This window comes from Nicotiana tabacum, chromosome 20, assembly GCF_000715075.1.
Source record: "Nicotiana tabacum cultivar K326 chromosome 20, ASM71507v2, whole genome shotgun sequence".
Classification (NCBI taxonomy): domain Eukaryota; kingdom Viridiplantae; phylum Streptophyta; class Magnoliopsida; order Solanales; family Solanaceae; genus Nicotiana; species Nicotiana tabacum.
This window is the reverse complement of record NC_134099.1, coordinates 2,540,093-2,555,075: the sequence shown is the minus strand read 5'-3', so window position 1 is coordinate 2,555,075 and position 14,983 is coordinate 2,540,093. Positions and strand designations below refer to the sequence as shown.

Genomic DNA, 14,983 nt, shown 5'->3' with positions numbered 1-14,983 from the left:
CAACAATTGACTCAGAGACTAAATTTGCTTCAGTACCAACTGAGATTCCAAGCTCATTTTCATTTACTATCTTAAGTACAAAATAAGTAGTTCTTGTGATAGAACCTATTTACATTATTGGCTGACATATAGTATACTCTGATGCCAACGTTCAATAAATCATCTGAACTAAGATATGAAGCATAAATCAGAAAGAATTATAACAAAATTGTTGACACACTTGGCAATGATGCACGAGTTAAGCGACTTTGACTCCACTTGGTCGTTTTCCTTCCATGGCGTCCTTCTTATCACGACAGTCAGCACATAGGAACGGACCTTGCCAAGGCTTTGAGCTCGTCGAGAAAATTGAACCTGCATGTACTGATATGCCTTCGCTTGCAGCAAGATCAACTTGGCAAACAGCACAGATGAAGAAACCGGACATTGATGGACCATTTGAATCTTCATTCCCTAATCTGCAGTCCACATAAAAATAAAATGATCAAAGTTCTCTTCTTGGAGATATAAGTCATGGAAAAAAATGAGAACATAAATTCAAGAGTACTGAATTCCAAGTCTAATAATAACCAGCCTTGTTCCTTTTTTTTTACATTCTGGAATGTTAGTCCTGATTAGGGATCGTTTGGTACATGGGATAAGGATAAGGATAATAATCACGCAATAAAGTTTGATATTAACTTTATCCTATGTTTTGTTTGAGGTATTAGCTAATTCGGGGAAACTTTTACACCAAAATGGTAGGATTAGTTATCTCATATAGAACGTGGAATAACTAATCCCATGAGATATCCCACGCCAGGGGATATCCCACCATTGTACCAAACAACCCCTTAGTGCACTCTTAATGCATTGATTCCCAAACAACTCTTGTTGTTAACTAAAATCCATATATGATGATCTCTTTGTCAATTGACTCGTACCATTACACATGTGACAAAACTACAACCTATGTTGCGCGGACTCTCCAAAATGATACCGCACTCGTATAGTATCCTATAAAACTGCACTACTTTTGGAGTATCCGACACGCATGCAAAAACATTTTTCAGATTCCGGACAACATAGGCTACAACATGTTGCATTTCTAAAAACTGAATGATTTTGAAGAATCTGACCAGTATATAGTGATTTCCCAGACTCCACATGTTGGGATCAAACTGGGTTTGTTGTTGTTGTTGACTAGTATATAGTGATATATCATCATATACCCACCAACCACAACAGTGTAGAATCTACTCAAGTCAAAATATAATACCAAGCTACTTAAATGATATCAGCGTGAAAAGGCTATATGTGAATAAGCATCTTGGTATCTTATACTTATCAACCAATCTTGTCTAATTACTCCATCCAACTTCAACAGAAATAAAAAAAGCTTCATGAAATATCAAACTATTAATTTAAGGTTTCAAAGTTTTGGAGAATTCTAACCTTTCAGCAAGCATTGCTGAGCCTTCTTCAAACAATTCCTCTACAATGCCTATAGCTGACAGCTTTTTCGATAGTTTAGCAGTAGATTTCTGTGACTTTCTTCTGAAGAAAAGGGATTGGAGTTTGTTATATTTCTTGGGCGGAGTTGCAGGCCGTATAGTGCTATCGGGAGGAATTATGTCAACTACTATGCACGTCGTGTCATCCTTCAGCCCACGCGTCCTCAAAGCTTCCTAAACAATCAGCAAATTGACCATAAATTTAACTATTTCTCAATCAAAAAGCTTAAATCCCTTAAAATCTGTCATCCAAAATACTTACTCCCCTTGTCCCAATTTATGTGTCATACTTTCCATTTTAGTCCGTCCTAAAAAAATAATGTCATACATCCTTATTTGGCAACAATTTAACTTTAAATTTATACTTTACCTTTAATGAAATGATTTACAGTCACACAAATATCTATGGCTTGTTATAGACTACAAGTTTCAAAAGTCTTTCTTTCTTAAATTCGGTGTCGAGTCAAAAACTACCACATAAATCGGGACGGAGAGATAATTATGCATGCAAGGAATTCGTGTGAACACCACTACCTTCACAACTTGCCTAGCAGCAAGCTCAGCAGGCAAGCCGCGACAAGATTTTGCAGCCATGTCTGACGATAAGGCGTCCCAAATTCCATCAGATGCAATGATTAGCCTTCCACCTGCAGTTGATAGCTTCAAAATATTGAAAAAGTTAAGGCCTAAGACAACAGACATAGAACTGAAACGAATACAAGAGTGTAAGAAAGACGAGAGTTATTACTTTTACTTGTTTGACATATGGTATTGGAACAATGAATTCCCCTACATCCATATCTCCGATTGATCTTGAAAGACATAAACCTCCTGGCCAACAACGAAGTGGACCAACCTGCAGATATTAGCAAAAGCTTGTTTTACACCAGTAATATGATGCCAGAACGATTTTCCTATGCTCGATCAGACACAAATTTTACAACTCACCTCAGTACCAGCAAATATACTAAGTCTTCCTACTTCACCACCACTTGCTGTGACACGCTCCCTTCTGCGAATAATCAAGAGACGATGAACATTTTCATATCAACGGTTAACCAGAAAGGAAGATTTAGATAGAGATAGAGACTTACTCCTCCGCATTTTCTTCAAGCCTATGGTCTACAGTTAATTCTGAAACAGCACCACCCTGAGTATCCAAAATGCAACGCGAATCTCCAACACACGCAACTGTCACAGTCCATCCATCTAGAATCACAAATGTAGCTGTGGTTCCAGATGTTTGCCCTGCAGTGACAAATGAAGGCATATATAGAATTAGCACTACTGAAGCATGGACTTAAGAGTTGAGACAATTAACTATAAGAAAGAGATGCCGAAAACACAAATTTCATGCCTTTCCTCTGGAACTCCTTATCAGTTTTCACAAAACCTGCAACTAGTGCACGAGGCAAAGCGTGTAGCCACTCATCCCTCCCTAGTCCATGAGGAATGGCACTCAAAACATGATTTAGTAAATGATCCTTAGAGAAGACTGCGGCTGCAGTCCCATTATGTCCATCAAAGATCTAAAAAAAGAGAAAGTACAATCTGATGAACAATTTTATCTTTATAGTAAGATGGAGAAATGGAGAAATATCGCGACGAAATGAACCTGAATAGAGCAAAATTGATACAAAAGATTCATATGTGGACTCCAGCTAATTTGGAGAAAGGGTAACCCGGTGCACTAAGCTCCCGCTATGTGCGGGATCCCGGGGAGGGCCGGACAACAAGGGTCTACTGTACGCAGCCTTACCCTGCATTTCTGCAAGAGGCTATTTCCACGGCTCGAACTCGTGACCTCTTGGTCACATGACAACAACTTTACCAGTTATGCCAAGGCTCCCTTTCAAGGAGGAAGATGGAAATTTACTGAAAAAATGGAGAAATACATACCGCAAACACGGAGAAGGAGGAAGAAGGATTGCCTTGAACTCTCTGGCAATCTGTTTTCATCAGAAAATAATCCTCACCTTTCTTGGACTGAGCTGCACATCCATATCTAACAGTTGGCTTCTCCATTTTTTCATTCCTCAGTTCTCTGCTAATCAGTGCTGCTAATGGCACAAGATCATGATTTAACCTATGCCTCTCTTCTCTTGACCCCATTTCTCCTCCTACCAATTAATCCAAGCTAAACCCCACTAATTTCTCCACAACTTGACGACTAATCCTTTGCTTATAGTCGAATCTAGAGAATATGAACTTCTCGCGTTCTCCTTATCAGACTATTCAACGTCGGGCGGATCTAGTATGCGACACATGAGTTCATCTGAACCAGTAGCTTTAGCTCAGACCCTGCATATGTGTCAAATTTTTTTACTCAAAAGGTACAGATAAGAGATTTCGAACCCAGTAAATCAAATAGAATTCCCGGACTTATCCCAAAAAGTTCAAATCCTGAATCCGCCTTTGTTCAACCAAATCAACATTTACTCCCTGACAACCTCAATATTCCCAAATAAGAGCTCTCATAAAGTTTCAAACTTTATCTCCAAATCCAATCACACACTACAAAAACACAACAATGAACACATAAAACAACATGAAACTTCAAGAATCTCCTAACAATTTAATTCCAAAATAAGAATTCTCTCAAAGTTTCAAACTTTATCTCCAAATCCAATCACACACTACAAAAAACACAAGAACAAACACATAAAGAACATGAATATTCAAGAATCTCCTCAAAAATTCATTCCATCACTTGACTTTTGCTAAAATAACGTAAGAATATTACCTCATTAAACAAGGCTTTTTAAGTACTATGTTTTCCCCCACAAACAAAGCCAAAATGCAGATCTGATAGTGACTGCAGAACCAAGAATTTAATTCCAAGTTAACAAATTTATTTAAAAAAACTAATAAAAAGGGAACAAAATCAACACGGAAACAGAAACGCGGGTTGCTGACAAGATATGAACTGTAATGAACCAATCATCAAATACCCATTACTTAAAAATTTATTTTTTTCACTCAAAATAAATGGGCAAATAAACAAACATTCTTGAACGAGAGAGACATAATAATAATATACACGTAAATCCCACATAAATAAACAAATGATATGAATTTTAGTATTTTACTTAGTGTAAGGTATATAATAACAGGTCAGCAAGAAAGAAAACAACAGCCAACTTCATAATTACAACAACAAAATAAACATAGATATTGTTTTTTTTTATAGTGTAATTAAAAAGGAAATTACATAAAAATGTAAATTAAAAAATAAAAACAGAAAGCTGACCTGTTAGTTTGTTTGAAGAAAGAAGATGGAAAGTGAAAGAGCTGACTTTGATAGACTTTGAACTACTTTTGTGCTTTCTGTTTTTACCGACTTTCTGGTACAGCTAAGCTTTATCTTTGTGTATTTTTTTTTTTATAATTATCTTTTTTCCCATTAAATATTACTTATAGGGATTTGACAAAAAAAAAAAAAAGATATTTCATCTTTTGTCCTTTTTTTTTTCCTTGTTTAATGATAATGATCTTTTTTCTTTTTTTAACCATTTAAATGTTACTTATGACTTATAAGGATTGGGGAGAAAGATATATCAATAGACATTTGCTTATTTTTAAAACTCTTAAATTATTTTAAAATGTGTTAAATGCGGGATTTTTCTTTTAAATGCTTTGGGATAGTCATTTATCTTTTCTAAATAAGTTTATATTTTTGTTAATTCTGGATCTAGCTCCAAGAGTTCTTACAATTTATTTCACGACTCGCTCTCACCAACATTGGATAGTTTACATCACTAATATAAAAAGATTAGGTGTTTACACCAAATTACACTACTATCTTTTTGAGTAGAAATGGAATAAACTTATTTGGATAAAATTATAGAATTGTTTCTCCTTAATTTTTGTAACTTGTAGCAACTAATATCAACAAGAGCCGTTTTTTAAAATTATAATATACCTAATATAATCCCATAAGCGGAGTTTAGTGAGGATAGTATATACGTTAACCTTACTCTTACCTTGTGCAGGTAGAGATGTTGTTTCGGATATACCATCAGCTCAAGAAGGACAAAAACTAGCAGTTTAAAGGAAATACGATAGCGAAGAACATGAGGAAAGAAGCGTTAACAACATCATGCTAATAACAAAATTGAAATAACTTAATTAGCAAGTCATTAATCTTTGTTGAATTGAATAATAAGTATTAAAGTCATGTTTTTTTTCTTAGAAGATGCAAAAGATCAAATATTAATGCCATAGGATACTAGCTAGACTATTGGTAAAGGCATGTGATATCAAACATCAGACACCTTTTGCCATGTGCTTCCCTTAGTACAATCCAATTTTTATTTATTTTTTTATTTTGAAAAAGCAATAACTTGAGGAGAACATAATGAAATATTGATATTTTTATTAGTGCGCTTGGTATTTTTAGAAAAATATTTTATGAAAAAAGTACTCATCTTTAAATATAGTTTCATGTGTTTGTTTGACGAGTGAAATTAATTTTTTGAAATAAAAAATATTTATTAATGCTATTAAATTGAATCGTGCTTCGATTATGTATCCTATCTTGTTGCGATTAAGAAATTAAAAGTTGAGATAATTGTGAAGAAAATTAACTTCCACCCAAAAGTGAACCAAACTATTTTCCTCTTTTAGTACAAAATAATTTCCTTGGAAAATATCTGGTTACCAAATGCCAAAAAATTACTTACTTTTCAGAAACTATTTTAAAAAAAATATATAAATATATATTACTAATCAAAAGATGTGTTACACACAAAAGTTGCCTTTAGCTCTTTCAGTAGTAAACAATTAAAAATGACGCATGTTCACTTATATCAGAATAAGTATGTACCATTTTTTTTAAATCAGTCTAGCTCTAGCATAATATAATTTACAAATTAATTTTCAAAACTTCATTTAAGCGTATTTATTAGCTCATTTACTTTTTTAAGTTAGAACTTTATTCTGGAAATGGAGCAAAAAAAGAAAGTAATGAAAATTCCTCATAATTGTAAATTTGTAATAATGGGTTGTAGTTTGCCTTAATAAATTAAACTGGTAAGATATTAAAAAATGAATTCAATGGGACCAAGGGAATGTTAAAAGATTCTTAGGTTAATTAAATTCTAAGGAATATGATTTAAAGCAGTGGGCATCCAATAAAAACAAAAGTTTCTCAAAATATTTCAATAAAGCATGAGTTGAAATTTCAGCATCAAATAATGAGCCATATATAGAATTTATTTCACAAAACTAATGCAATAATTATGGTTTCCAATTAAGATATCAAATTGAAAGTTGAAACCTATTATTTGCTACTCATGGTAAGAATCATTGAGCAATGATATGTGAATACTTTTTAAGTATACTCTATTTTCTTCAAGGGGAATCTTTCAATATAGGAATAATTATTGTAAAAATTTATTCATATAGAGTGTTTACACAAAATTATACTAATTTATTAGGATTAAGTGATAAATTTAAAATTATAATATTAAATAACTATATGATTTAGTAATAAATATATTTGTAATAAATATGTATCATATATTTATTAAATTGATGTAAACACCCGACAAAACTAAATATATTTGTGATAAATATATTTCGTGCTTCGAAAATAAGCAAATTAAAGGAGATACTTTAGTACCAAACGAGAAAACTAAAGTATGCAGAAGATTCTAACCAATTGTTCCCTCTCTTTTTTTTGGGTTGAGTTTTTGACATAATTCATCATTTACAGCTTAAGTTGGAATTGGTGAAAGGATTCACTACTGAAAAACTGCCTAAAATTGTCAGAAATATTGATCGAAATCGGTGGAAAAACTAAAAAAAATGACCAATTTCCGATCGACTTTAATCCGTCGAAATTAGACTGGTTGGTAATAAATAACGACCGAAGTCGATTGCAATTTTCGACCGATTTTGGTCAGTCAATTAAATTTCACAAACGACCCAAAAAGAAAAAATCTATCGAAAAAACCGACCGAATCGAGCCAGAGTCTATACTATGGCAGGATACTATTCTACTACTAGACCATTAATACATTTTTGTTTAAGATTTTCTTTTCTTTTATTTGTACTCTTTAATTGTATTTTCGCACGAAAATAACCAATCAAAGTCGGTTGTTTTGTTAAAAATATAAAATTACTGACAGAAGCCGGTCGGTTTTTTAAAATGACTAACTGAAATAACCGATTGATTTCGGTCGATGTTAAAATAACTTACTCAAATAACCGATTAGGGTGTTGATCTTTACTAGTTTTTGACGTTTAAGCGGTGAAAATATTTAATTGATGAAAAAAATGCTAAGAAACTAACGAATTATAGTTATCTAACAATTATTATTTTTTGTCTGAAAATATGAAAATATATTAGTGTCACGTGAGAAGATAAAAGTTTTCATTAGGGAGAAGATTAAAGTTTTCACTAAGCCTTGTTTTACGTTAACTGAACTTTATAGAGGAAAACCATTTTGATTAAGCAATTTCTCTTGTGAAAAGAATCTTGATAGAGTTATTTTAAATGATTCTTTCCTCTCTGTTTTTCTTCAAAAAGTAATGTTTTTTATATTTTATTCTGGTCACATGATGACATGACATAGGAGTTCTTGAAGCTGAACTACAAATTTTAATGAATCGCAAATGCAAATACACACAAAAAAAAAACGTATTGGTGAATTTGTAGTACGTTGATATTGAGACACTTATGAGTACGGATTCAGATTAGTCGGACCTTAAAACGGGTACTTGATACTGAATGAGAAAACAAATAACAACAACAATAACATACCTACTAGTGCAATCCCACATAGTGGGATCTGGGAGGGTAGTGTGTACGCAGACTTTACCCCCGCTTTGTGAAGATAGAGATGTTGTTTCTAATAGATTCTCGGCTCAAGAAAAACATAAGCACAATAGTAATGAGAAAAAATATAGTAGTGTAGAAGCCATGAAAAAGAAGCAATAACAACAGTTAGATAATAAGATGACCGAAATAAAAGAAACAACAAGTAGTAATAGAATCTAAGAATAAGACGTACGATAATATGTACTAACACTACTAGTATGAAAAAAAAAGAACACTCTAATTCTCGACTTCCACGTCCTCCTATCAAATGTCATATATGACCAACAAAGCAAACAAATCCAAAATAGATATCAATGCTTTTCAGAAAATAATGCAAAACCTCACTCCAATGGACTAATGGTCTCAAGTAATAAATAACCTATCCGAAATTATGTAAGTACTTAGAAATTGAACAAGAATCCTAAGATGTCAAGACCCAAACATGATTTGATGTAACAAGCATTTACTTCAATGCATTAATGAAAAACAGGTGAGTGGATTTCAGTTGGAAAAATAACAATAAGGTTTGATTGTGACAAAGAGTATTACAGTATTATGAAAATGACTTGAGATGACTTTGCCTATAGACCATTGATACTGTGAATCAACTAGGTGATAGTGTGGTATCAAGTGCTTCAGTACATTGAAACATTTATATATCAAAATAGACCTCTACCTAGTTTCTATACACATAAACTAGGGTCCATAATTTAGTGGTGTATGACGTTAGTATGATATTATTCGTTCGGGGATGATCGTCAGTGGTGTATGATGTTAGTATGATATTATTCGTCCGGGGATGATCGTCAGTATCTACTTACAACTTAAATAGAAGAAAATAATCTTGCAAAGGCCTCATGTATTTTATTTACTGATCTTCTATGTTGTATTTTATTGATCGTTTCAAAGTAAAGGAAGTTTAGTACTGAATGAAGTGGTGATCTTGTCTTGCTTGTTGAGAGAGAGAGAGAGAGAGCTTCTGGACCATTTTTTAGCTAGATAGCGAGCGATCACTTATTAATGAACACTAAGTGAAAGCGGGATAGAAAGACGATGTCCTAACCACTTAACAAGAGCGGGGGCAACTTTTCAAAGATGTCAAGATAAGAATAATATACTCTTCGATCATATAGGAATGAAGAATTAAATGACAGCTCACTGATATAAGAGTAGTTATCTTATTCTTATTATAAAATATAAATACAGTCGGACATTTCTATAATATTTCCTATATAAAATCTCGAAATTGATTTTTATATTATATTGTAATATATATCCTCTATAACAACACTTTATTATAGTTGCCAAAAAATATTGAAACAAACGAGACTGTTATAAAGAGGTTTGACTGTACAAGAATTCGGCTCTCGTCATGCCAATATACTCCCTTTTTCTTACAAGTATCTTCCAACCTCATAGAAAATAAGAAGAAAAAAGTTTTTAGGAAGGAAATTTTTCTTGGATTTATTAAAAACTTATTATTTTTTTCCCATAACAATAAATCCTAGAAATTATCCACTTCTGCACCCTGTTGATTCCAATAACTCTGAACAGGCTGTTAAAGGTATGTATTTGGGCCCTACATGTCTGGGCCCATTTGTTCCACATACCAAGATAAGCAAATAAATGGTCCAGCCCACTAGCAATAATGGTAAAGTTTGTGGATTTATAGCACCAAAAGGTATTTATATTTGTAAATTGGTCCTCCCAAGAAAAAACATGCAGCATATTAGTGGCTTCTTTGAATAGGAAAACAAATTATAAAATTTAAAAGGACAACAACAACAACCCAGTATAATCCCACTTGGTGTGTACGCAGACTTTACCCCTACCCTAGGGTAGAGAGACTGTTTCCAAATAGACCCCCGGCATCCTTCCCTCCAAGAACTTCCCACCTTGCTCTTGGGAAGACTCGAACTCACAATCTCTCGGTTGGAAGTGGGGGTTGCTTACCATCATTCCAAAAGGACGTGACATGAAATTTTAAAAGGAATAATATAAGCTCAAATTGATTGATTGTTGGTTAACCTATTCGACCGATTTAATCTTTAAAAAAAAAAAAAAAGCTCAAATTAATAATACCGAATTTTAAAAAGGAAGAATATAAGTTCAAGTTCATCAGTGGTGAACCTATTCAACTAATTTGATCTACAAAAAAAAAAAAAAAAACTTTAATTAGTTCAGTTCTGAGGAAGAGCACTGTCAATCATAAAATATTATGAATACTCGGTATATTATTTGTTGGAATTCTCTCAAAATTGATCTGTATTTCAAACTTTTGTCTAAGGTGAATTATAAAAATGACTATAAAACAAAAAAATTAATAATCATATGATTAATAAAAGGTTAAAATATTTTTCTTCTGAAAGAAAAAAAAAAAGTTCAAGAAAGAAAATAAGAAAGAGTGAATATTCAATTCCATAAACATTTTGTTAAAGATGGGATTGAAATTATGTTATTGAAATTCGCTATGAAAGAGTAAATGAGTCTTGATAAATTCGTTATCTACTCGGTGAGCTGACTTATTTGGCTTTCATCTGTCTAAGAATTCATAAAGATGATCGTAAAAATGAAAGAAAAAAATGAAGGTTTTAAATAAAGAACCACAACAGTAATCTAGAATGCATAATAAACATTTAATTAATTAACGTATTATTAGAATAAGAAATAATTATATTACTTCAGATTACTATATAATTAGATAAAGATTTCTGGATGCAATACTATATGTAAAGTTTTACTAAAAACTAATGAAATGTAAGTTCTTGCATGTATGTTAAGGCACCAGAAAAATTACCTTAAATGATAATTTATCACGCGATCATTTAGAAATTGTGCTAAAGGAACATGAAAAATGCAATCGAAGATGATGTATCCATACATCTCAAAAAGTAACAAAATAAAAATATTGCTATCATATCATAAAATGAAAAATAAAAAAGCAAAAGAGGAAAGGGAATGAAACAGAAAATGAAGGATATTTTGTAACTAATATAGTTAGTAAGGTTTAAAGAACTGATAGAAACGGCATCACAAACAAAATAATTTTTTTTATGGTGAATGTTTCATGGATTTCACAAAAAAATCTTTTATTATTTGAATTATTTAGGAATTTTTACACAGAAGCATGACAAGGTAAAATATCTTAATAAACTATAGAATTAGCAAAACACTAATAAAAGTATCTGAAAAAGAAATAAATTTACCTGATTTGGCTCTTATATTTTGGTTTTGTGTTTTTCAGATGATGAAAAGATATGCCAAATTTGAAGAACTATTTTTGTTAAAATGATAATGGCTTGATAGGAGGAACAATTGCTTAATTGACTTAGTTCTCCATTTTTTATATTTGAACATGATTTAACTTAACAAATAAATAAATGATGAAAAATGGTTGATGTAAATTGTATAGAGTTACTTCAACTTCCCCAATAATATTAGTTTAAAGTTTGTAATTATTGTTGAAAGTTAACTCCAAAATATTAAGTAGGCATTCTAAAGGTTGCAGTAAGTATTGGAATAGGAAAGGAATTCCAACACCTTGAATAGGGCGTAATAAGTGAGAATTGCAGCCGACCATGTATGGATTTATTTATCTTATTTTATTTTAATATAATATTACAATTAATTGAAAGGTAAATTTACTTTTTAGTACTAAAAAATATAAAAGTAATTGTTTAATTGAAGGGTAAATTAGTCGCTTAACTTTTAATGAGTAATTTAGTAATTTAACTTTATCTTTGAGGCTTTTTGCTTATAATATCATATGATTAAGACGTCTAAATCTGAATACACATCTGAATATCAAGATGTGCATTAAGATTAAGACATCTGAATCTAATACACATCTGTAATCTAATAAACATCTGAATATTTTAAGATGTATGTTAAGATCTGAACAACAATAATTAAGACTGTTTGATTTTTAACATCTGAATGTATAAAATTTATCTTTATTTGAATATAAACATAAAATTCAAATGAAATACTAATTAATCTAAAATTCTATCAATAAAATATATAGTTTTTTAAAAGTACAATAGTTGTTGGTGGTGATGGCTAACGGGTGAATGCCGACTAGAGGTGGTGGTTGATGGTAGTTTTGGTTGATGATGGTGGTTCATGCTAGTAGCTAGTAGTGATTGGTAGTGGTGGCGATTATGATTGAGGATGGTGGTGGTGGGTGGTGATAGTTAATAATGGTGGATGGTGGTAGCAATTGTGACTGATGAAGGTGGTTGGTTGGTGGTGGTAGGTTATAATGATGGACAATGCCGGCTGTGATTGTTGATGGTGATGGGGTGGTCAGTTGTGGTAGTTGAGGTGATGAGTGTTGATTGTAGATGAGAATGATTATGGTGGTCGGAGTGGTGGGGATAGTGGGTGGCGATGGTCGATAATAGTGGCGGCTATGATTGAAGATGATGGTGGCATGGTGATGGTAGAGGTGGTGGTGACATGGTGGTAATTGATAATTGTAGGCGGTGACGACAACTAATAATGAATATGTGATAGCATCTTAATGAAATAGATCTTAATCATATAAACCTATTCAGACCCAATAAGTGACTGTGAAGTAAAAAAAAAATACTTAATGATTAAGATCTGAATAATTAAGATTCAGACTTTAAAAATAAACGCACTTAATATTTGAGATCTGAATGATTAAGATTCAAACCTCGCACATAGTGTTTTTTTATTTATTGAAGAATCAGACTCCCTCGAAAAGTAGCATCTCGTAAGTTTCGAAAAGAAAGATGTAAAATAGGTAGCAATACCGGAAAAATAGGAATGTAAATGGGGCGGGGCAGGTGGGTGGGCAGTGGCGGATCCAGGATTTTAAAGTTATGGGTGCTCGCCGATAAAAACTTCAAAAAAAAAAGGAAAAATGAATTTACTTATGGGTGCTCGCTCAATATTTATCTAAATATTTGTAAGGTTACCTATATAAATTTATTAATATGATCAAAGTTAATGGGTGCTTAAGCACCCACAACTCCCTACGTGCATCCGCCACTGTGGGTGGGGCAGGGCAAGCCTTGACCCGCTAAAATTTTGACCCTGCCTTGCCCTGTTTAGCCTTTTGTCAAAATTTTACCCTGCCCCATTGAGACTCTTTTTTATATTTTTCTCTTTATATTTTATTTTGCAATATGCTTTTAATTTCTTTTACCTTTTCAACTTTCTATTAAAACATTTAAAATTGACATGTCAATAAGAGTTGTTTATGCATATTGATTTAATAATATATAAATTTTATCAATGTTATATTATTTAGCAAAGACCAAATTCCCCCTAACACTGTGGTGCACATTGATAATTAAATGATTAATCAAAATGGCAGGTTAATGTTCTATACAATTGTCAGCCAAAATAATGACCTAAAAGGAAATTATTCAGCTTCATCAACTATATCTTAATTGTGGTTTACATTGATAATTAAGTGATTAATCAGTAAAAAATTAACAGCATTAATCACAATCATTAAAGAAACTTTTTTTTATAGCAAAATCAAGCTATATAGAATCTGATGATGTGTGCTCGTAGAAGAACCTTTAGGGATGGTTTTCGAAGTCGGATTTAAAGTAAGAGTATAGGAAAAAGAATAAAAATACATAAATCAGTAAGGGCCCGCTTGGCCATAATTTTTTTTTTTTACTTTTTGTCGAATTTTTTATTTTTTCAAAATCAGTGTTTAACCATAAAAATTTTAATTTTCACTTGAAGATGAAATTTGGAATTTTTCGAAAATTTGAAAACTCCAAAATGCTGTTTTTCAAAATTTTACTTTAGTTCACTCACAAAAATTCAAAAACAACCCAAAATTGTGTTCACGTCCAAACACAACTTTAATTTTCAAATATCATTTTCGCTTAAATTTTTTTTTTCCACTTTTTTTTCCAGAATTTATAATTCTTATGTCCAAACGCCCACTTAATTTTTACAAAATACGATAGCATATCAATTTGGCCAAACTGATTTGCCGGAACACATCCAAGCTAATTTTATTATTTTTTTAAATGGAAAAATGATTATTCAGCAGTAGTCGCCTCTACCTTTAGCGACTTTACTCAAGATAACAAATGAACCAAATATCTTTATAGTATCATTAAACCTTTGTATATTCTCCTTAATCCTAGATAAACGTTCTGCTGTTGATCCACAGTTTATAGCGTGTTAGCAATAAATTGCAGAAATGGTCCAAAAATAAGTTTTCCATTTTATATTCAAGATGAGCAAGAATCTTATTGTGGATACCCAGGATTTGGACTGAATTGTGCTGAAAAAGCTTTCCTGTTGTACATATTGTTGCAAATTAGTATATAGTTGAAGATATTTCATATCAAGATCATACTTTTCAGCTGAAAAATTCAGTCTTTAATAGTAATACAAGCATTGTGTTTCTGAGATCTAGTATAGAATTGACCTAGTCTTTATTGTTGATACGTGCAGCCCGGTAAGCTTCCGCTATGCACGGGTCCGGAAAAGGGCCGTACCACAAGGTCGCAGCCTTACCTTGTATTTTCACAAGAGGTTATTTTCACGGCTCGAACCCGTGACCAGGGACCACAATGGTCCGGTATTTCCGCAAAAGGTTGTTTCTACGGCTCGAACCAGTAACCTCCTGGTCACATGGCAACAACTTTACCGCTTACACTAGGCTCCC

At 32.3% G+C, this 14,983-nt stretch overlaps 1 protein-coding gene across 7 annotated transcripts; it reads right to left on the bottom strand.

The window, feature by feature from the left end:
- Positions 1-23: 23 nt before the first annotated feature.
- Positions 24-4,646, bottom strand: LOC107796113 (putative protein phosphatase 2C 3). Of its 7 annotated transcripts, none has more exons than XM_016618845.2 (10): positions 4,583-4,646; positions 4,237-4,308; positions 3,393-3,794; positions 2,851-3,022; positions 2,588-2,741; positions 2,442-2,505; positions 2,242-2,349; positions 2,028-2,153; positions 1,435-1,667; positions 24-458 (listed from the first exon to the last, which is right to left on the bottom strand). In XM_016618845.2, exons 3-10 carry the CDS (start codon positions 3,603-3,605, stop codon positions 239-241), a joined length of 1,290 nt encoding a protein of 429 aa, XP_016474331.1. In that variant the 5' UTR covers positions 3,606-3,794; positions 4,237-4,308; positions 4,583-4,646; the 3' UTR covers positions 24-238. The 7 variants fall into 7 exon arrangements, with proteins under 7 accessions (XP_016474331.1, XP_075096735.1, XP_016474327.1 ...); XM_075240634.1 differs by having other exon boundaries at positions 3,393-4,007; positions 4,583-4,632; XM_016618841.2 differs by lacking the exon at positions 4,583-4,646 and having other exon boundaries at positions 3,393-4,129; positions 4,237-4,552.
- Positions 4,647-14,983: the final 10,337 nt, after the last annotated feature.